The sequence below is a fragment of the Carassius carassius genome, chromosome 24 (genome assembly GCF_963082965.1).
Source record: "Carassius carassius chromosome 24, fCarCar2.1, whole genome shotgun sequence".
Taxonomy (NCBI): domain Eukaryota; kingdom Metazoa; phylum Chordata; class Actinopteri; order Cypriniformes; family Cyprinidae; genus Carassius; species Carassius carassius.
Window position 1 is genome coordinate 16,387,900 of NC_081778.1, and position 22,698 is coordinate 16,410,597.

Sequence of the window (22,698 nt, forward strand, 5' to 3'; positions counted from 1 at the left end):
GAGAGAACAAATCTGACTCAAGTGAGGTAACCAGACTCCTTTGTGAGTCCCAGTCCCATCTCAGAGTCTTATAATTTGATGTTTCACACTGTAATTATTGGATGAACACTGAACTTACATATTTAACAAGTTGGTTATCCAGACCAGACACAACTGGAATAAAACTAAAAGAGAGCTTGAGTTTTTAATTTTAAAGGAGAGTCATAGATACGCTATAGAGGGAATAAATTTAGCTGGAAGATCAGATGACAATGAACTACAAAAAAAAAAAAAATGTTTCCGTTTTTATATCCCTATCTTTACATGTCGCATTCTTCTAGCATGTTTAGTTGTTAAATTGCATAAAAAATTATGTTAAATTCTATATTGCAAAAAAAAAAAAAAAAAAAGGTTAAACATTAGCCTAGTAAATAAAAGAAAATCCAGGTGTCATTCTATACAAAACAGTTGCCATTTGTGTCTCTCATATGAATGTGTGTATAACAATGTATCACGCCCCGGTTATCAGGTTTTCTCTTTTAACTACAATGACCTATTCTATAAATCAATAAAACTTTGTCACTTTGTCATTCCTTCAAGGGGTAAAGGTTTCAAGGACATGCTTAATCACTTGTTTTTATAGAGGATGATTTTAAAATGGCATCAATGTTATCCTGACTTTGTAGTAAACTGATAACTTAGTAGATATTTACAGATATATCAGCATCAAATTATAAGCACCATGTACAGTAGCTTCAAAACCTTCGAGCTCAAGACTTGTAGTAATGTCAAACTGAACTGTAAAAGCTGTCTACTTGCTTACATCGCTTGATGCATTTATATTTGAAAAAGAAACCCATGGCTTTTGGAGTAATATAAAAGAAACAGATCTGTTTATTGGCAGTAGTATCTAAATGCAGCAATGTCTTCAGATGGCATCAAATTGTATCTACATTTAGACTGTTTAATTTGTTGTTATAAGTAAATAAAAAAAAATCAAAGTAATACAAAGTCATTCATGAAAATTCGAGCCATTACACTCTGACAAACCTGACTTCCCTTTGAAAGAAAGTTTCAGTGATGTGTAAATAGCAATAGTGCGACAGTTGATATAAAGCAATACTTTTCCACAGATTGGCACGAATGAGTGATACTATACTCTGTGTGTGTCTATAGGGTGTGGATTTTGACTCCTCTTTGTAAAGCTCATAAAGGTTAAACATTTAATGGAGTGCTCCTGTATGCTGTATATAAGTTAGGCTATAATCTGTTTTCCTGGTAGCACACCAAAATATGTTTTTACTTGTACGATTATGAGGAAATCTTACCAATGTTCTTAGGAACAAGGAAAATCCATGAACATGTTAAAAGGCTTACAGTTGTTTTGACTGTTTTTATGTTGAGTTTGAAAAAAAAAATATTTCAAAGCTCATGATAACATAGTTATACATGAAAACTGCATTACAAGGAGCCTAAGAGAGTGCCACCCAGAACTATTTGTGTATAAAATACGTTACCCTTTATTATAATTTGTGACAAATGCCATATAATTAGTGATTACTCAAAGACTTTGATGTCAAAAAACATAAAAAATGCCACTATTCACTTCAAAATGGGAACTTTTCATACATTTCATCTGGTTTATATGCCGGAGCTTCTGATTGTTCAGCACCAACTGTTGGGAGATAAAGTTCAAAAATTAATTTTGACACCACCTGGCGTTATTAAAGAGTAATGAGATCAGTTAATGTATTGTTTGAATCATGTTTACATTTGCAAATTCTGTATTGTTTAAACAAACTTTAACGTAATTTCATCAATTCAAACGTTACATTTTCAGTGTAGCATGTGTATAACTTATAAAGCATGTGCAGTAACTTACAGGTGGTCATTGTTCCTGCATTTCGTTCAACTAAAGAATAAACCGGGACATCAAACCCTGTCCAAAAAAAAAAAAAACTGTAATCAGTTACATCATTGCCATTATTTTAGTTTATTTATTTATTTTACATCTTAACATTTAACATGAATGCCACTTACCTTCTGCAACATGGGAGTAATATACAGAGAAAAGACTGTTTAACTCTGCTATAAAACATAAGAAGACTTTACCATCATGCAGAAAAGTTACATTGTTTAAATATGTTTCTTTCTAACATGAATCCTTAATAAATTTAGAATTAAATTTTCCCTTACTGACATATTAATATCACATCTTACAATTGCAGAAGTATCTACTCTTAACTTTACTCATTTGAAGGAAAACATCTGCAAAATGAGCAAATGACAGAGGGCCGGCAATTTAGCTGATTCCGGTTTCCATTTGAGTAACTGTTCAGTCAAGAATAAATATATAACAGGAAGTACAACATAGACATACAAACTATGTTCTGATAACATAGCAGTCATCACTTCCTCTCTTGTTTCTAATAAGCCATTGCTCTGACAGTGACGACCCAAACTTTTCAGGGCTACAGTTTTGGACTTACTTTGACTGTTGGTTTTGCGCCTTTGTTTTTTGAAATAAAGAATGGCACAGACAGTCAGTGATATGAGGACACACAGAGACACTACTGTGGTCATCACTACTACTGTCAGATTTGTTGTCACTGTTTCACTCCCATTGTTGCTTTCAGTCAGGCCAGCAAGACTGTCAGGAGAGGCTGGAACAACAGCTGTGATCAATTAAAGAAAAGCATATTAAAAATGTATCCATTTGTTTAGGTTGTTTTGATCAGACACATGCACATACATTATATACAGCAGGTACTTGTCTTACCTATGGTTGCCAGTGTTGTGGAACGAGATGTATCGTGAGCTATAACTAAAATGTAAATAAAAATTAGAGTTAGATCTACGGTGTTGTAACAAACACATTTATGAAAGCTTGATTAAAGCTGTAATACAGTAAGGCAACCACACGAACCTCTGTATAACGCAACTCATAGCTATCTGAAAATGAGTGTATTCACTGAGCTGATGATGTGAATAAGAGAGAGAGAGAGAGAGTTGCACAGCATGTGCAAAGCAGGGCAACAAGACGAATAGGATTGAGAACTGCTCTTTTAGAACATATGATTTTGAAACTTGTGAATCCATTAGAATCATTTGAAGACAGAATCACGATTCATATAAGCACAGATTTTTAAATCCACCCCTAGTTTTCTCTTCCTCTTCTCTAAAGCAGCACAACATGGCCTCGGCCCCTTCGTTTTCAGGGGCAGGGTTTATCTGGGTTTGTGATGTAACAAACCTGTGAAGTAACTTGTGGTAGTCCTATACCAACCCTTTTTGTAGGCATTTAACTGCCAGAATTTTAAAATACATCTCCTCTTTTGCACTGAACTTTCAGCGCTGCAACTTTGCAGATATTGTTTATGCTCAAACAGCAACATTACACACTAACTAATGTTAAAAAAGTGAAATCGCAATCAACCACCCCTTTGAACCACACTGATTCATTCTGGAACCAAATAAAACTTCTGCCTTACTCAAAGACACAACAATTCATTCTGGTTTGGCTTTGTTTGGAACTATTTTTGTTGATGGTGCAAAATTAGACCACCTGGCAATTTTGTGGCCAAAATGTAAGTTGTTAAAATATAAATTAACTTGTTTTTGATCTGTCAAAAGCAAAAGCACAATCATGTTGTAGGTAACATAATGTTACCACAGCTATTATTATTAGCTGTTACAATTAGTATTGTTGATGTCTGTTCTCTTTACTAGTGGTATATTTAATTTTATTACCTTACATTTTATGATGTCTGTATATTGTTCGGCACTGGAGGCTCCTGTCAACAGGCAATAAACCTCTTTTCTGATTGTGATTCAGATTTGTGGCCAAATGATATTTGGGACAATAGCATTCTTGCCCATTTGATTGCTAGATTAGGGTTAAAAATATTGGATTGAAAACACACCTTTCATCACCAGCTTCGTCTCATAGCAGGTTTTTTCATTCACTCTGCACTGATACCACAATTCATCCGTTTGTACTGCATTCATTATAAGCAAAGATCCATTGTTTTGTGGTTTCGCTCTCATGTACAGGGGGTCCGGGGATTTCTCTGTGCTGCTTGAGGGCTTGTTTGGAGCATGATACTTTAATATATCTGTTAATTGGTGACCATTAACAACTTTCCAAGTGACTGGTTCAGTTCTGTTTTGTAGAGGATGTTCAGAGCATGGCAGCAACACTGAAGAGCCTGGGGTTGGATGGACAGAGTTCAAAATTTTACACTCTGAAACAAGAGAAACACAGAAGTAGGCATATTATACATGTATATGGTTCTCCAATGATGGTTATTAACTTGTTTAAAACATCTGCATTCTCACTTATAATACTCAGGTTAAATCGAGTTGTATGAAGGCAGTCCTGATCCTTGTAGACCTGACAGTCATAAAGACCACCATCGGATGATCTGATGTCTTTCAGATCAAGTGTAACATTTCCAGCATCTTTCCTCACAGACCATCTCTGGGGCTCTGATGCTGGAGAGATGTCTGGAGACATCAGGATGACTTTATCTTGGTTGATACTGCGTAGTTTGACTGTCAGAGAATCCAGCGGGTGGGTTGTTGTTTGGCAAGAAATAGACATGTTGTCACTAAGTAAATATCTTATGTTTAACTGATGAACCTGCTTGCAGGGTCTCTCTGTTTCACCTAAAAGGGAATAAAAAAGAGAAATGAGACATATTGAGAGAACTGGGAAATAGAAAGACAGGAAGCACAAAAGGGTTTACAATAAATAAAGAATAAGAAACGATCCTCTTGATTGTCGGTGTATACCAATATTAAATTCATAAAATGACTTTAATATCAATTTTAGATAAACACATTGTCTGAGTTAATCGTTGCACACAAACACACAAATACACACAATTAAAACAAAGACTGTCCTTAGTGACATACTTTATTGCTTAAAAATTCAAGTTGTATACACTAGCTAACAGAACACATTTGTTAGCACATCTGTTAACAAGAATTGTGATCAACCGAAATTTACAAAAAAGTAACAATTACGTAACTTTGAATGACATTGATCATATTCACATCACATCCATGTCTATATGCATACCTCTTGTTTGAATGCTAGTTAAATGAATTTGACTTCATATAAAAGACACTTACCTTTACGTTCTAGTAATGCTGCTGTTAGAAGATACAGGAGTTGGAAACAAGAAAGCTGAAAACTCTTCATCATATACAGATGCTCACTGCTGGACAGCTCAACACTATATGAGCACAAGCCACATAACTTCACTTTCATAGAGCTGTTTTCAGTTACTCCAAATTTAATGCGGAAGTAGGAAATATGGTCTATTTCTGTGTTCATATAGAGGCCTTCAGTGAGCGATGGGGAGTTTTCAGCTGTCATATTTGCAACTTTTAAATCTTATAATAGCAGATGTATTAGAAAGCTGCCGTTAGATGTAAAAGTATAGAAATGCAGTTTGAAGACGAAAAAACCCCATCATTAGATAGTTTCGAGTGTAGCTCACTGCAAAACAACTCAATATGAGCACAGGCCACAAAACCTTTTACCTTCACACAGTTGTTTTTGAAGAGCCAAAGTAGGAAATGTGTTCTGTGCAAAATGTTAGAGACGAGCAATTTTGCACACATTTTAAATAATTAAAACAATTAGCTATATGAGTTAAATGAAGTATTATTCCTTTGATTACTTTGATTACCTTGATTTTTCATCTCTAAGAACTGTAAAACAGGAACACAAGTAGGATGCAGGTTTTAGATTGTTAAAGGCATTTCCCTTTGTGTTACTTTTGCTATGTTACACTGTAAAAAAAAAAATTATAAAAAAAAACTCTCTAAAAAAATGACATTTTTGGAAAAATGTACAAAACTGCAATTTTCATTTCCCTCTCTTAACATTCATCTAATGAAGTCATCAGTGCTCATGATCAGTCATTGGAAACTTCCATAGTACCCTCTATCTATATTCATTCACTTTATTCACCCTAATTACTTAAGTTAAATTAAAATATTATGGTCTCAAATTGTCTTAATTGCTAATTTAAGAGGAATTGAGAGTTATATTCTCAATTCAGTTCCTAAATGGCTTCAACTCTGAACTGATCTACTTTAAAAATGATTTATTTTTTTTACACTCAAAAAAGAGATCTTTAAACCTCTTTCACAAAAGACCATCTGAGGTGGAACTGATGTATGAATAATAAAGTTATGTCTGAAATCTATTTGACTCCGTGACAGTGAAAATGTTTGGTGTCTCAAAGAGTGAAAAGCCATTTTCCTGTTTTATGGACAGAAAATAATTTAACCTGAGATTGCACATCTAGTTTATACAGTAATTATGGTGGAGAAGCAGTTAATGCAGAAGAGAGAGAAACAAAAGCCTTCACTCTCTATTATCAATTTTACAGCCAGACTGAAGTTACTGTGTGTCCAAAAATGAAGCAGACTTTCTTTTCCTTTTATCAATGGGCAGCTCTCATTCACACCCCATTCCACAGATTCCTCTCTCAGTCTTCAGCAGGAACTGGCTGATGGAGGTTATGCTGGAATGATCACCCATCATCATCATCAGAGAATATAAATAAATCTATATTAAAATATATTAAACATACAGTACAGTTATTATTATTATTATTACTATTTAGATATTTTTTAATTGTTTTAATATATTTTTTTGCCATTATTTGGAGCAGTGGTTCTTGAAAGATCTGGAATCAAAAATGTATTGTGGTTAATTAATTTACACATATCAACACTTTTGAGTCAAAAGGTTGAGATTTACTAATTTATAAAGAGATTCTGTGATTTCCAGGATGTGCATATGATGTGATGAACAGGGTGTGAGAGTAATTTTTCACAACATCTGAGGGAAGAGTATTTGTGAGTGAGGTATGGAAAGGTAAAGACCATAAGAAATTAGAAATGTGAGCAGTCTGGACTCCCCAGTATTTTAAGAAACACACACTGCCCTCTGCTGGCTTCAGTGAGCACTACATTATACAGTAATAGACTTCATACATGCACACATACTGTAGATCATATTCTGAATACTTCACCAAGCACATCAAAATAGCAAACCAGATATAACTGCTTTCTATTAAAAAACATATTTATATGAAAAATTATATACTCTCTCTCTCTCTCTCTCTCTCTGTCACACACACATACTTGAGCTCATTCTCTATTGCCGTGACTTTGGACTGCAGCGCCTCTTTCTGTTCCTGCATCTCCTCCATTTCTCTGATGGCCTTCCTCCTCAATCCCTCCAGCCGCTCTGCTTCTGCCTCTCCTTCATCCACCTGCCTCTTAAGAGCCTTCACACGCAGAGTCAGCTGAAGAACCACACAGCATTAAACACAGAAACACTCCACGGGTCTCATCTCACACACACTGCTCTATATGTGCACATGTAACGTGTGTATTCTTCACCTGGTCTCTCTGCTCTGTGTGCTGCTGTCTCTCCTCATCCAGGGTGATGTTCAGCTCCTTTAGTTTCCTCTCCAACCGTCGCTGAGAGGACACCACCGAGCTCTTCTCTCTGCAAAAACACTTAAAGCTATGTGCTTGAACCTTATGTCCTGAAGTGTTGGGAGTTGTCTTATGTTCTGAGATAGTTCAGATACTGAGTTTTAATGTGAAATGTTGCAGAGCAACAGTAATGATTTGTAGAGGATCAGTGCTGCCTCACTCCCGTTACATTTATTAATCTTGTAAATGTGTTTCTTTCTTGCAAACTTGTTAATTAGATCCATAATTTGTCAGGATGATCAGAAGCATCAATGGGTTCAAATGAGTTGAAAATTATAAACAAAGCAGCAATATTTTGCATTGTATGTTTTCCAGAAAAAGGTGTGTTAATTCTCATTAAAAAAATACAATAGCGGGAATAATTTAAGTCATATGCTGGAACACAAATATAAGTCTTTTCACAATAGTTTATTGCCATACAAACATTATATAAAAGAATATGTGCAGAAAAAAGAAGAAAATCCAAGAGTCATTCTACAGAAGAGTTGTCATGTGTCTCTTACAGTGTGTCCTGTATAAAAATGCATCACAAGCCTGATACTGTCACAATACACTCGGAGAGAAAGAAACGAGGAGTTCTTCAATATTTTTTTTAAATAATTCAATAGTCCAATCCAAGGGGACCGTAGGAGACCGAGGAACACATGGAAAGACATTCAGAACCGACCAACACTGATTGAAAGGACTAGGACTTTTAAACACAAGGTAAATGAGGAAGAACGAGACACACCTGGAATCAAATTAACACAATCAATGGAGACAGAAACTGGGTCACAGAGAGCAAAAACACACATAACCCTGACAGTTATGTTTCTGTCTTTTGACAGCAATCAACTGTTCTATAAATCGTCATTCAATTAAAAAGTGTACTTTTGCGATAGAAGCAGCATGAAATTTCATATTAAAGAATTTTCCCCAGATTGAGAGTCATTCCTTATTTAAAGAAAACAACAACAACAACAACAACAACAAAAGCACATTAAATATCTGTCCTCTGCTTTACATGCAGGAGCTTCTGTTTGTTCACACCAACTGTTGGAAGATAAAGTAAAATAATAATAATAATTAATTATATCAGTGGTCTCAAACTCAATTCCTGGAGGGCCACGGCTCTGCAGAGTTTAGCTCCAACCAGCTCCAAATCACACCTGCTTGGAAGTTTCTAGTAATCCTGAAGACCTTGATTAGCTGGATCAGTTGTGTTTGATTAGGGTTGGAGCAAAACTGTGCAGAGCTGTGGCCCTCCAGGAATTGAGTTTGAGACCAATGAATTATATCATGCATATTTGCATATGTGTGCTGCATAAACAGTATATGTGTGTGTCCATGTTATCAAGTTATATTATATGAATTTATTATTTATATCTTATTTAAAAAAAAAATTTTTGGAGTTCAGGACAGATATAGAATTAATGACTTAACTTACAGTCATGATTCAGTTGTTATAATCATCTAAAAAACAGAATGGACCATCAAACCCTGCAAGTAAAAGACTTTTATTAAATACACGTCATCAAATACACTTATTTCACAAGGGCTTGCTATGAATATCACTGACCTCCTGAAATGTTGGCATAATATACGGTAGTCTGGCAGTTCAAATCAACTAAAAGATATAAAAAATAAGTACTTTACTATCCGATCAGCTATCATAATGTGACTTTCATTCTAACATGAGGGTCTCATCACCAGGATGCAATGATATGAGCTGTATGTATTGAATGTCTTATAGCAACACACTCAGAAAACTTAAAACATTAACAGTTACTTACTTTGACTGTTGGTTTTGTGACTTTGTTTTTGGAAATAAAGAATGACACAGATGGTCAGTGATATGAGGACACACAGAGACACTGCTGTGGTCATCACTACTACTGTCAGATAAGTTTCACTCTCGTTGTTGTTGGCTTCAGTTTGGCCAGTCGTATTGTCAGCAGCTGTGGTTGGAGCATCTGTGATCACACAAAAAAGATATACTTAAATGAACATTAGTCAGACTGATTAGGGTTTTTCTTTTAATCAAATAAATTCAGTACCTGTGGATAACAATGTAGTGGAAAGTGTTGAATAAAATGTTTTATCATCTGTAATCAAAATACGTTGTACAAACAACTTTTAAATTACGAAATGTAGCTATAATTTCATACAGTACATATTTAAACAGTAATACAAATGTTAACCCATATCTTCCAGCTGATATAAAACATTAACCTGCTTGTGTGAACCTTTGGACATTTACATCTACTATATTAACAAAAAGACAGTTTAACCACAGGATATAATCACCACAACATGATTTTAATCTAACCCCTACCTACATTAGATTTTTATCATATTTATTACCACTACAATCCAAAAATACTTTGACTAACCCATCACAACCATTAACATTTATTAGCATATTTTAACTGAATCTTTCAGTCTACTCAATGTCTGTCAAAGAGTTGAAACTTTAGGGTTAAAAATATTGGATTGAAAACACACTTTTCATCACCAACTTCGTCTCATAGCAGGTTTTTTCATTCACTCTGCACCGATACCACAATTCATCCGTTTGTACTGCATTCATTATAAGCAAAGATCCATTGTTTTGTGGTTTCGCTCTCATGAACAGGGGGTCCGGGGGTTTCTCTGTGCTGCTTGAGGGCTTGTTTGGATTGCGATACTCCAATATATCTGTTAATTGGTGACCATTAACAACTTTCCAAGTGACTGGTTCAGTTCTGTTTTGTAGAGGATGTTCAGAGCATGGCAGCAACACTGAAGAGTTTATCACTGCATGGACAGAATTCAAACGTTTACACTCTGAAACGAGAAACACAGAAGTAGGCATATTATACATGTATATGGTTCTCTAATGATGGTTATTATCTTGTTTAAAACATCTGCACTCTCACTTATAATACTCAGGTTAAATCGAGTTGTATGAAGGCAGTCCTGATCCTTGTAGACCTGACAGTCATAAAGACTGGAGGCTCCTGTCAACAGGCAATAAACCTCTTTTTCTTATTGTGATTCAGATTTGTGGCCAAAATGATATTTGGGACAATAGCATTCTTGCCCATTTGATTGCTAGATTAAGGTTAAAAATATTGGATTGAAAACACACCTTTCATCACCAGCTTCGTCTCATAGCAGGTTTTTTCATTCACTCTGCACCGATACCACAGTTCATCCGTTTGTACTGCATTCATTATAAGCAAAGATCCATTGTTTTGTGGTTTCGCTCTCATGTACAGGGGGTCCGGGGATTTCTCTGTGCTGCTTGAGGGCTTGTTTTGAGCATGATACTTTAATATATCTGTTAATTGGTGACCATTAACAACTTTCCAAGTGACTGGTTCAGTTCTGTTTTGTAGAGGATGTTCAGAGCATGGCAGCAACACTGAAGAGCCTGGGGTTGGATGGACAGAGTTCAAAATTTTACACTCTGAAACAAGAGAAACACAGAAGTAGGCATATTTTACATGTATATGGTTCTCTAATGATGGTTATTAGCTTGTTTAAAACATCTGCATTCTCACTTATAATACTCAGGTTAAATCGAGTTGTATGAAGGCAGTCCTGATCCTTGTAGACCTGACAGTTATAAAGACCACCATCGGATGATCTGATGTCTTTCAGATCAAGTGTAACATTTCCAGCATCTTTCCTCACAGACCATCTCTGGGGCTCTGATGCTGGAGAGATGTCTGGATACATCAGGATGACTTTATCTTGGTTGATACTGCGTAGTTTGACTGTCAGAGAATCCAGCGGGTGGGTTGTTGTTTGGCAAGAAATAGACATGTTGTCACTAAGTAAATGTCTTATGTTTAACTGATGAACCTGCTTGCAGGGTCTCTCTGTTTCACCTAAAATGGAATAAAAAAGAGAAATGAGACATACTGAAAGGATTGGTAGTGTGGGACATGGAAAAACAGGAAACCACCACAGGATTTACAAAATAAATAAATAATAATAAAATAATAATAATAAATAAATATTTTCTCAAATTATCTTCTTGGTTCTTGGATGCCAGTGTAAAACAATATTAAATTCATAAACGGACTTTAATATAAATATGTTGTCTGGGTTCATCTTTGCTCACACAAACACACACACACAAATAATCAAGACAAAGATTGTCCTTAGTTACACACCTTCTTTAAAATTTAAGTTGTATACACTAGCTAACAGAACACATTTGTTAGCACAATTGTTTACACAATTGAGGTCAACTGAAATTTCCCAAAAAGTAACAATTATGTAACTTATGAATGACATTGATCATACAGTATCCATATTTCATCCATGCCACATTTAAACAGCCACAGTACATATGCATATCTATTATTTGTTTGTTGGTTAAATGAATTTGACTTCATATAAAAGACACTTACCTTTACGTTCTAGTAATGCTGCTGTTAGAAGATAGAGGAGTTGGAAACAAGAAAGCTGAAAACTCTTCATCATATACAGATGCTCACTGCTGGACAGCTCAACACTATATGAGCACAAGCCACATAACTTCACTTTCATAGAGCTGTTTTCAGTTACTCCAAATTTAATGCGGAAGTAGGAAATATGGTCTAATTCTGTGATCATATGAGTATATCAGTGATCTGTATTTGCAACTTTTAAATCATATGATTATGATAGCAGGTGTATTAAAAAGCTATCTGTTAGATGGAAAAGGATGGAAAAGCATTTAGAAGACTAAAAACACCCTATCAAATAGATAGTTCTGAGTGTAAAACAACTCAATATGAGCACAGGCCACAAAACCTTTCACCTTCACACAGTTGTTTTTGAAGAGACAAAGTAGGGAATGTGTTCTTTACAAAATGAGAATGAAATATTATTCTTTTCTAAACCTTGATTTCTCATCTCTAAGAACTGTAAAACAAGAACACAAGTATGCATGTTTTGGATTATGAACGGCATTTCCGTTTGTGTTTTTTCCCCCGGCTTACAATTTAAAAAAAAAAATTATGAATACTCTCTGAAAAAAACTAACATTTTTGGAAAGATGTTCAAAACTGCTATTTTAATTTCCCTCTCTTAACATTCACTTTACAGAAGAAAGTTTCTTATTTCTTCAATGTATCCCTAATTACTTAAATTAAAATATTATGGTCTCAAATTGGAAGTGAGTTTTATTCTGAATTCAGTTACTAAATGGCTTCAACTCTGAAATGATCTACTTAAAAAAAAAAAAAAAAATTACACTCAAACTAAAGTGATCATTAAAGCTCTTCCACAAAAGGTCATCTAAGGTAGAACTGATGTCTAAATGAATAACAAAGTCATGTCTGAAATCTATTTGACTCAGTGAAAGTGGCGTAGCGTGAGGTCCGACGCTAAAGTGCCCTCGTTTTCTGGTCTGCCCCTCGGTCCGCGATTTCTTCCGAGGGGAGGGATGTGCGACATGAAGTCTTCTGATCGTGGACGATAAAAATGTCTCCACGATCTGATTTTGAAGAAATATCATTGTATTGTGCTGCACGTTCTATCAGCTGCAGTTCTGGCGCCGCGGAAATGAGGCCCGTGCATCACTTTTAGGTACTTTTATAATCCTGTTAAACTTTTTTGGATTTTGATAACATGGTGATAATATCACCGCCGCATCTGCCTTAATATTCTCTGAGTTACCATGTTCCCTTCCAAAAATGAACATATATCTTTACTACGAAAAAAAAAAAAAAAACTTGGTTATTGTAACAATGGTAACTAAATTAACCATGGCTTTGATACTTCAAATCGCTTCAAATAATAATTTATGAAGTATTCAGATAATATTTTTGTGGTAATAAAAACAGACATAAGCGAACAACAACCTTTTAAAATGCCATAAAATGCATTATATAAAAACAACGAGTCAATAATTATTGGTTAATTAATAATAATTGTAAAACACTGTTAAAATTCATCATGTAGCCTTATACAAAATAAACAATTTATGTACATTATACGGGCTACAAATGCCTGCAAAGGGCGCTAAAAGGCCTGATAACTGCTGTTGTAACATTACAGGACGATCAAATCCTTGTTTAATATTGACCAAACATTTAATTCAAATATCCAGTTAAGTTTTCATTTGTGGCAACCTTATTGCAATAGAAATGCTAGCCTGTATAATTTCTTCAACAAAAACATGCGGACATTACAACCCTTACAAAGACTAATACTTCCCTTTCGAGGGAACTTTGAACTGCGTCCTCTAGGGGGCGCTTTGGGGAACACCTCGTCGTGACCCGTGTCTGAAGCATACATTGAAAAAACACCAACTTGTTGGCCGGCGACAGCCACCGACGTCATTACCGGCGCGACTATAAATAAGCACCGGGAGAGCACGTCATTATCTTCTTCATCTTCACTGACTGTTTTGTTTGAGCACGCACGCGATGTCTTTGAGGAGGCAATCTGCATGCATTGTGAGCGTTTTTTCAATGGAAAAAGCTCCGCTCTCGTTCGTCTCTCTTCTGAAAGAAAAGGGAAAAAAAGGCAGCCATCTGCTTCCCGCGGTTCAGGACCTGTCCGCGCTGAGGCGGGGAAGATAATGAGCTCGTGAGAATACAGGTGGATCTGTCTGAATGGATTTAAAGAGGGATTTTCCCTTTCGCGCTCATAAAAAAAAAAAAATGAGGATGGTGAAGAAGCTGAGGCTGATCCTTTTCAATTCTCCTGCCCTGTGTATGTAAAGCTTTTGGAGGTTATTGAACGAAAATTACCTTTTGACCATAGCCCTCCAGCTCAGGTGAGCCTTTCATTTGTGCATTATCTCCATACAGAGATTAAAAAGAAATGAAAGATGCCGTTTTCTTCTCGCATCCATCGGTTTCGGCATGAAAGTAATCTGCCAACATCGAGGGGGTGTGCGAAAGCGGCTATGAGGGAATGCCCCCTGTAGAAAGGGCTAAAATTTTTATAAATGATTTATCATGATTTTTTTATCTGTGAAATTTTTTTCTTTCTGCAGGGGAAACATCCTCTCTTAATCTCCCTCCTTGCCATCTAAGCCCCTTCAGAAAATCATCTCGCTTAAATGGCAAGGCATACGCAGTAGCAGGTCAGGCTGTGGCTTTATTACAACACAATGCTGGTGCTTCAAGCATATCAGACTGATCTGCTAAGAGACCTGGATAGAGGCAGGGGCCTTTTTCTGATCAGGTAGCTGAGTTGCGCCACACCGCGGATCTCTCTCCGTGCTACCAAGCAGGCCTCCTCCGCCATTGGCAGGACTATGGCGGCCATGGTGGCAGTGGAGAGACATCTGTGGATGAACCTGGCAGGCATCGGGAGGAAAGAAAATGCTTTCTGCTGGATGCTCAGGTTTCGCCTTCTGAACTTTTCGCTATTTCCGTTGAGACGGCGATTTGAGAAGTTCAAGGAGACAAAGGCGCGCTCTGCTGCTTTCAGATCCTTCGTTTCACAAAGGTCCACACCATAGGAGTCCTGGCCTGTCTCGATCTGAGGATCAAAGAGGGGCACAGAAAGCTAGTGTCGCAACTCGTGCTCCTCCCCCACCTGCGGGCAGGGGTTAGAGGATTCGTGGGTCACGATGAGGTAAGCAGAACCTAAGGGGTATGATCTAGACGAGGCAGCGTTCTCATCCGAATCGGATTGATACCGAGGTAACTACTAGTTCCCTTTGGGGATTTTTAACCCTCTGGAGTCTAAGAGGTTATCAGGAGAAAATAGCCTCATAACGCGTATATGCGTTAATCGACTTCAAAGGGTTAATTTCTGCTTTTATCCTCCCCTTCCTAATTCCCCTGTAACCACCAGCTCTCCACCTGATCGAGGTTAGGTGGAAACCTCTCGCATAACAGTCTCCTATGCTGGACCTATAATGTTTTTATGGTTCTATGTTCATAGCAACCACCTGACTGATGGTCCAGATTAAAAGGAGGCGCCCCTTGAGCGGGGCTTCAGCGCAGGAGGGTGGGTGAGTAAATGTAACCCGCTCTCTATATATACTTATGTGTATTTAATTGCTGGTGGTTACGTGTCTACTAATAAACTCTGTGAGTTTCCTTTGCAGTGCTCAGTTACAGTGTTTACTAAACACTCGCCAGCACCAGCCATCCAGCTTCATGTTCCGCTAAGCTTTGTGTACTTTCTCAAAACCACATGGTGGTCAGTGTGCACGTGTTTTCTCAAAACCAGATGGTGGTCAGTGTGCACGTGAACACTTTGCGCACTTTCTAAAAATCCACAAGTGGTAAGTTTGCACGCAAGACTCTGCAAACTTTCTGAAATCTTGTACGATAAGGGTTACGTGCTCTGCTTCATTCCCTTTCTTGAGATGATTAGACCTTGGTTCCTTGGGCTCCATTCAGCCAGTGTGTATTTGTTTATACACCTCAAGCATCGCTTCCCTCAACATGAGGGGCTATTTGGGTGATTCTCGTGGTAATTTAGCAGCGCTCCCCTTTTTCCAAAAAAGGGTCGCCTATGAGCGTGCTACTCTGAGCCCGGAGTTCTCCTCTCATATGAGACTGAGTTCTCTGCTTTTTCCCCAGAGCGCTCCAGTATTGTTTCCATAGGTCGAGTTGATGACTCTCAATCATACTGTTTTGAGATGCAACATTCCATCTATGAGCTGCTCTATCAGAGTGTCACGAGCGCCCCTCCTTAGAACAGTATTTGAAAATCCATGTTATGGTAAGTGTGCACATGAAGTCATTGCATACTTTCTGAAATCCACACTGTGGTAAGTTCGCACGCTAGTATTCTGCGTTCTTTTAAAATCCTATATGGTGAGGGCTTCGCGCGGTTGCATCGTGCCCTTTCTTGAGTTGGTAAAAGCCCCGTTCATCTTGGGCACCACTCCACCTATGTATCCTTGGATACCTATCTAAACAGGGTGTTGCTACTAGAGAACTGTCGAGACAGCTCTTTCAGCAAGCTTATGCATAAGCTAGCGGTAGCCCCTGTGTGACAGGCAAGACTTGGTAGAAATGCTAGGTTCTTAGCCGTATCCCTTTAAAGGAATCTTTCCTGATTCCAAGCCTTCAGCTCTACCCTGGGCCGAGGCCCTAACAATTAAGTTGGGTATGTAGCTTAGGCCTTTTGGCCGTAAGGGGTACTGTCACAGACAGCCGTCTAAACGTCCCAGGGGCAACTCCCATGGAAATGGTAGAGTTGGTACTTAGTGCTCGCCATGATTCTGCCCTGAACTCCCCTCAGCATGGCGGCATGGGTATACTGTTCCCCAAAGCGCACCCTAGAGGACGCAGTTCGAAGTTCCCTCAAAAGGGAACTGTCTCAGGTTACGTATGTAACCATAGTTCCCTGAGTAAGGAACGGGACACTACGTCCTCTAGCTCCCTGCCATACTTTGGACGCAAGCTTTAGACGAAGAAGATAATGAAATGCTCTCCCGGTGCTTATTTATAGTCGCGCCGGTAGTGACGTCGGAGGCTGTCGCCGGCAAACAAGTTGGTGTTTTTTCAATGTATGCTTCAGACACGGGTCATGACGAGGTGTTCCCCAAAGCACCCCCTAGAGGACGCAGTGTCTCGTTCCCTACTCAGGGAACTATGGTTACATACGTAACCTTTTTATTGAAGTAAAATTTTCTTTTGTGTCATTTCTGAATCCGTGCCCGATTAATGAACTAAGTTATGTTTTGTGTTAATACTGTCAAAACACACAAGGTTTATTTATAGCCTCAGTTAGTTATGTCTAAAATGAAAGAAACTCATTGTTTCTTTACTCACATGTTCCAAACCTACAGTATACAGTAGGCTGACAAAAAAAATGGGTATTACTGCCGCTGCTGACTGCAAGTCAGTCGCGTGTTAAAATCATTCGCGAAAATACCACCAGGTGACGCAAAGGGACAGATTGCGAACTGGATGTAATTGTAACCCAGTGTAATAATTTACAAAGTGTTTTATATATATATATATATATATATATATATATATATATATATATATATATATATATATATATATATATATATATATATATATACATATTATGTGCATTTTATAAATGTATATGGTTTTGGATAAGTTCTATGTTAAGTTGATATTATTTTTATTTTTGTATTTTTATATTTCTATTGTTTATCCAATTGTATTCACTTGTCCACGTTGGGTGTCCAATCTACGCTCTAGATTAAGGTGAAGGGGGCGGGATGAATTGAGGGCAAAGTTGAACAAGGAAGAATTGGGAGAGCACTAGGGAGAAGAGCATGCGATCATCTGGTGTGATATTGTTTCACAAAATATATAGTGTAACTAATGCTATAATGTGTAACAATAGTTTATGTAGTTAAGTTGTTGTCGAAATGAGAACAGAAACTTATACTACAGAGATGGGTAAGAATTATTTATCCACAAAATATTTCTGGTTGTGTTAATTCCAGCCTCCATTTACGAATACAGCGAAAGGACTAATTATAGAGACTGAACAGTGTCTATCTTGCTCGGATGGATTGTGTGTTTAGTTGGCGAGTCGTCAGTGTGAGGATTCATGGCAGTTTCAGATGAGGATGATTCCAGATGACTTGTGAGCTAACGTGAGTGCTCGGAATTCCTTTAGCCTTAAGGAAATCGCCACGATCGTGGAGTTGACGGACATCTAACGTCGTGACGTTAACGTCCTTACATTATGTTTTGCTTTAAATTATTATTATTATTATTATTATTATTATTTTGTTCTGTTTATAGCTAAACCTATATTATTATATACTGCAGTTTTATTTATCCATTAGAATTATTTTTTTTAATTCTTGTTTTGTTGATAAATTTAAAGGATTATTTTGTAAAGTGAAGGGAACTAAAAATATCCTGTTGGTACATTATAACATTATTAGACCAGCCGTTACTATTTAAATGTAATAAAATGCAATTTATACATAACTTATGTTTTTTTCCTCTCACAAACTTAATTTATTTTTTAGCGTGTTTTGAAAAAAACATGCAGCAAAAGAAAATAGGTGATTAATCCATTAAAATGCAACTTATACATGACTTATATATTTTTTCACTCTCACAAACTTAATTTATTAGCATGTTTAAAAAATAAAATAAAAAAAGCAGCAACCGAAAATATATGATTGATCTGATAAAATGTGTTACTGTGTGTTAACAGTAATTATAATTATTATATACTTAGGAACAGAATCTGGGCCTAATCTAGGCTATACAGGTTTTTATAAAAAAAAATTTATTGCATCTGAAAATGACTTTGTTCATCACATTCTCTTCACGCGCTCTGGCGCAGATCTGCCTCCGCATTGCTCAGCTGTGGATGATTTAAAAATGTTTGATATAAAGGTTGCTGCCCCATTTTATACAGGAATTGTATTAATTATATTGTTAGTTCTAATTATATTGTTAACGCAAGTTCATTTAGGCTATTTAACATTAAAATCACTTATGTTATCAATTAATGAAGCTATTTTTTTACATCGTGTGCATTTTGTTGATTATAACGAGTTAACTTGAGTTTAATCGTGAGGACATTTTATTAATCCATCCATTCTTTAGAGTTTCAAAGATTTAGCTAAATTGTGCAGGTTTAACTCATTCGTTTCTTGATTAAGGCTAATTAGATCTAAATAATGGGAGCGAAATTATACAGTGCCTCACGTTTTACTAAACATGCAACAATTTCTTCATCAGTGTACAGACAAATGTCTTTTTTCCAAGAAGTTATCTGTCAAAATAAAGGTCAGGTAACGAATAACAAAAATACATGTTGTTTTATTAAAGGAATTTTAAAATATAAATTAAAACATAGGCCTAATATATGAAAATATTGACATTTTACATATTAATTCATGTAGCCTAGCTCACTAAAATAGGCTACCACTTTTAATGCTCCGATGCAAAGTAAACCACAATTTATTTTGAATAATATAACACATAATTCATATAATATAAATGATACTGCACACCTTTTAAATGTGTCAAATCTAAAATATGGTTTAATACCATGTAGCTTAGAGAAAATATAACAGGTTCAGGGACAGCTTGACATTTATCCTGCTTGAATTCGTTCTAAGAAATGCACATAACTTCACAAGTACCAAACTTTCATCAGTGAATATTGAATATTAAATATAGTAAACATATTAAATATTATAACTATAGTGTTTTTCTTTCATTTTCCCTGACTGAAGCTGTCAAATGTAACACATCAGCGAGGCAAAACTGACGTCTATTTGTGAAAATGTGCTTTGATGCGCTTGTTTGATAACTTGTGATTAAAGCACCACTCAGCTGTCAAAAGCTGCAAATGCACTTTACAGATGCCGCGGCAGCGGTATGTGCGGCGGTAGAACCAACGTTTTGGATGGCCACCTACTATATTAATGTTTTTTTCTTGTGCTGCACACAAAAGAAGATTTTTTTGTTGCTGGTCCACACTGAATTTGATAGTAGGGGAAAAATACTCTGGAAGTCATTGAACCAGCAACTGTTTGGTTTTCCAACTTCTTTAAAGTGTTTATGTTTAGCAGAAGAAGAAAACTCATTCAGGTTTAAAACTCTTTTTGTGTGGGTACATGAAGATATAAAAAACAAAACACTAACCTATTTAAATTTTTGGGAGAATTATTCCTTTAATGTTAATAAAACACCAAACACAAAGAGAAAAATCACTCAATACTCTTAAATGAAAAACTTTAAAACATTTGCTTTAATAGGATCAATGTATGTTGTGTTTTATTATAATTTGTTCATTACATTTTTTGAATGCTTCTGCTATACTATTGTACCTGAAAATAAAACACCTGTTTATTTCTATCGTTGTTCTATTTCTTTTTAATAACAAAGATAAAATAATGACAAAGATTTTAATATTCTCCCACACTGGCCTAATTATCCATACTTTTTCATATTTTGTTACCTTAATGTAACAAGCTTTGTCTTTTTTATAGGAATATTAGTTTGGCTGTGATGCTCAAACAGCTTGCAAAATAGAAAAACCAACATGACAAACAATCATGATAAAAAAAAAAGGACATTTTTGACATATATCGCCCACCGGAACAAACCAATACACCCTACCCTACATAAATTTAATTTTAGCCATTATTTGGAGCAGTGGTTCTTGAAAGATCTGGAATCAAAAATGTATTGTGGTTAATTAATTTACACATATCAACACTCTTTTGAGTCAAAAGGTTGAGATTTACTCATTTATAAATTGATTTCCAGGATGTGCATATGATGTGATGAACACGGTGTGAGAGTGATTTTTTCACAGCATGAGCATAATACAGAAGAGTCTGAATACTTGTCAATGTGATATTACCATTTCCCCCACATTTTTACAAATCTGGGTTTACTTTGACTTTATAGGTTATGGAGTGTAGATTGATGTGTGGAAAAAATATTGCAAATGATGTAATTTAAAAGGGTCAGAATACCATTTACAATTTACAGTACTAAATGTACCTAAAATATACTTAGACAGTAATACAAATGTTAACTCATATTTTCCAGCTAGTGGAATTTTTTATTAATATTAATTTTCTACAAGCTTGTTTAAACATTCACACATTCATATTATAACCAAACAGACATTATAACTCAGTGGTTTTCAAAGTTTTTTGGTCGTGCGTTGGTGTTCAGTGCTGCTTTATATTATACTCACTGCTCTAACCATAGGCTACAATCACCACAATATGACTTAATTTTAATCTAAACCTTTACCTAAGCATGGTTAACTTACATGTTTCACCATATTTACTGTATTACCATCATAATAATAAAAAAAATCATTTTGACTAAGCCATCACCTCAGGTCACATTTTAAGAGCATAGCTGAACTCAAATTCAAATTAATCAATGTCTGTCAGTGAGTCTGCACTGAGACTTTATATGGTTAGAAATAGGCTATTGCATTCCAACACACATTTCATCACCAGCTTCATCTGATAGCAAGTTTTTTTTTCATTCACTCTGCACCAATACCACAATTCATCAGTTTGTACTGCATTCCTTATATTCAAAGATCCGTTGTTTAATTGTCTCACTCTCATGTACAGGGGGTCCGGGGATTTCTCTGTGCTGCTTGAGGGCTTGAATGGAGCATGTTACTGGGTTATATCTGTTAATTGGTGACCATTAACAACTTTCCAAGTGACTGGTTCAGTTCTGTTTTGTAGAGGATGTTCAGAGCATGGCAGCAACACTGAAGAGCCTGGGGTTGGATGGACAGAGTTCAAAATTTTACACTCTGAAACCAGAGAAACAAACATGCTATAAAACAGGCTTCCTGGGGATTAAGGCAGTCCTGATCTTTGAAGACCTGACAGTCATAAAAACCACCATCGGATGATCTGATGTCTTTCAGATCAAGTGTAACATTTCCAGCATTATTCCTCACAGACCATCTCTGGTGCTCTGATGCTGGAGAGATGTCTGGAGACATCAGGATGACTTTATCTTGGTTGGTTCTGCATAGTTTTACTGTCAGAGACTGCAGCAGGTGTGTTGTGGTTAGGCAAGAAATAGACACGCTGTCAGTCTGAAAACAGTTTATGTTCAACTGATGAACGCGTTTACAGCGTCTCTGTGTCACCACTGAAAGGAAATGAAGATCAAAATGAGACATAAAGCACTGAGAAAAAACCGAGACGTGGAAACCACCACATCACTTACAGTAACAAACAGCATTAGCTTTTTATTATAGGTAACTGGTAACTCTACTTTTTAACTGGTTCATTTGAGAAAATTAGAATAAATTTTAGTGAAAGGCTACAGAGGATACAGTGAAAAAAAATGTTTTAAGGATCTTTTTTTTCCTTTTCTCTATTCTAAGTATGAGTATAAGTGGTGTTCACCGGTGTTTAGTAAAGCCGTGGTTGAAATGGATAGCTTGACAGAACAGTGTTTAAGGACAAAAGCCAGTACACTGCCAATACAACTATGTACACAAAGTTTGGAAAGACATCTGTAAAAAAAAAAAAAAAAAAAAAAAAAGGAAAAGTAAGACAGACAAAGACTTTTGAACACTAAGAAGGACTGTCTAAACAAAACAGAACAACTGCAATAAAGGGACAGAAAACTTTAATATTCACATTGAGGGCATGTATAATCCTACCACAAAGAACTTCATAAAGCCAATATCCAGGAAAGAGTGGAAACTGCTAAAACTTTAGTCAGACACTGATGCTAAAATGTAAAAAAGATTGTGTCATAATCATAATGGACAGCTGGAGCACTTAAATGAACGTCATCA

The 22,698-nt window shown here is 36.2% G+C and overlaps 2 protein-coding genes and 1 long non-coding RNA gene across 5 annotated transcripts; all 3 read right to left on the bottom strand.

Annotated features, from left to right (window-relative positions):
- Window positions 1-1,322: 1,322 nt before the first annotated feature.
- On the bottom strand, window positions 1,323-5,386 carry LOC132102975 (uncharacterized). 3 transcript variants are annotated; one of them, XM_059507739.1, is made up of 8 exons: window positions 5,116-5,386; window positions 4,318-4,647; window positions 3,903-4,223; window positions 2,759-2,803; window positions 2,469-2,642; window positions 2,020-2,064; window positions 1,862-1,918; window positions 1,323-1,654 (listed from the first exon to the last, which is right to left on the bottom strand). In XM_059507739.1, the coding sequence occupies exons 1-8, from the start codon at window positions 5,360-5,362 to the stop codon at window positions 1,587-1,589; spliced, it is 1,287 nt and encodes a 428-aa protein (XP_059363722.1). In that variant the 5' UTR covers window positions 5,363-5,386; the 3' UTR covers window positions 1,323-1,586. The 3 variants fall into 3 exon arrangements, with proteins under 3 accessions (XP_059363722.1, XP_059363721.1, XP_059363723.1); XM_059507738.1 differs by having other exon boundaries at window positions 2,020-2,067; XM_059507740.1 differs by lacking the exon at window positions 2,759-2,803 and having other exon boundaries at window positions 2,020-2,067; window positions 2,469-2,654.
- Window positions 5,387-7,944: 2,558 nt separating this feature from the next.
- LOC132102976 (uncharacterized) lies at window positions 7,945-9,565 on the bottom strand. Its single transcript, XR_009423317.1, has 4 exons — window positions 9,279-9,565; window positions 9,065-9,112; window positions 8,933-8,985; window positions 7,945-8,538 (listed from the first exon to the last, which is right to left on the bottom strand). It is a non-coding gene; the product is annotated as an uncharacterized LOC132102976 (long non-coding RNA).
- Window positions 9,566-10,929: 1,364 nt separating this feature from the next.
- LOC132103491 (uncharacterized) lies at window positions 10,930-14,742 on the bottom strand. Its single transcript, XM_059508623.1, has 3 exons — window positions 14,679-14,742; window positions 11,889-12,083; window positions 10,930-11,360 (listed from the first exon to the last, which is right to left on the bottom strand). Exons 1-3 carry the CDS (start codon window positions 14,740-14,742, stop codon window positions 10,930-10,932), a joined length of 690 nt encoding a protein of 229 aa, XP_059364606.1.
- Between the last annotated feature and the right edge of the window lie 7,956 nt (window positions 14,743-22,698).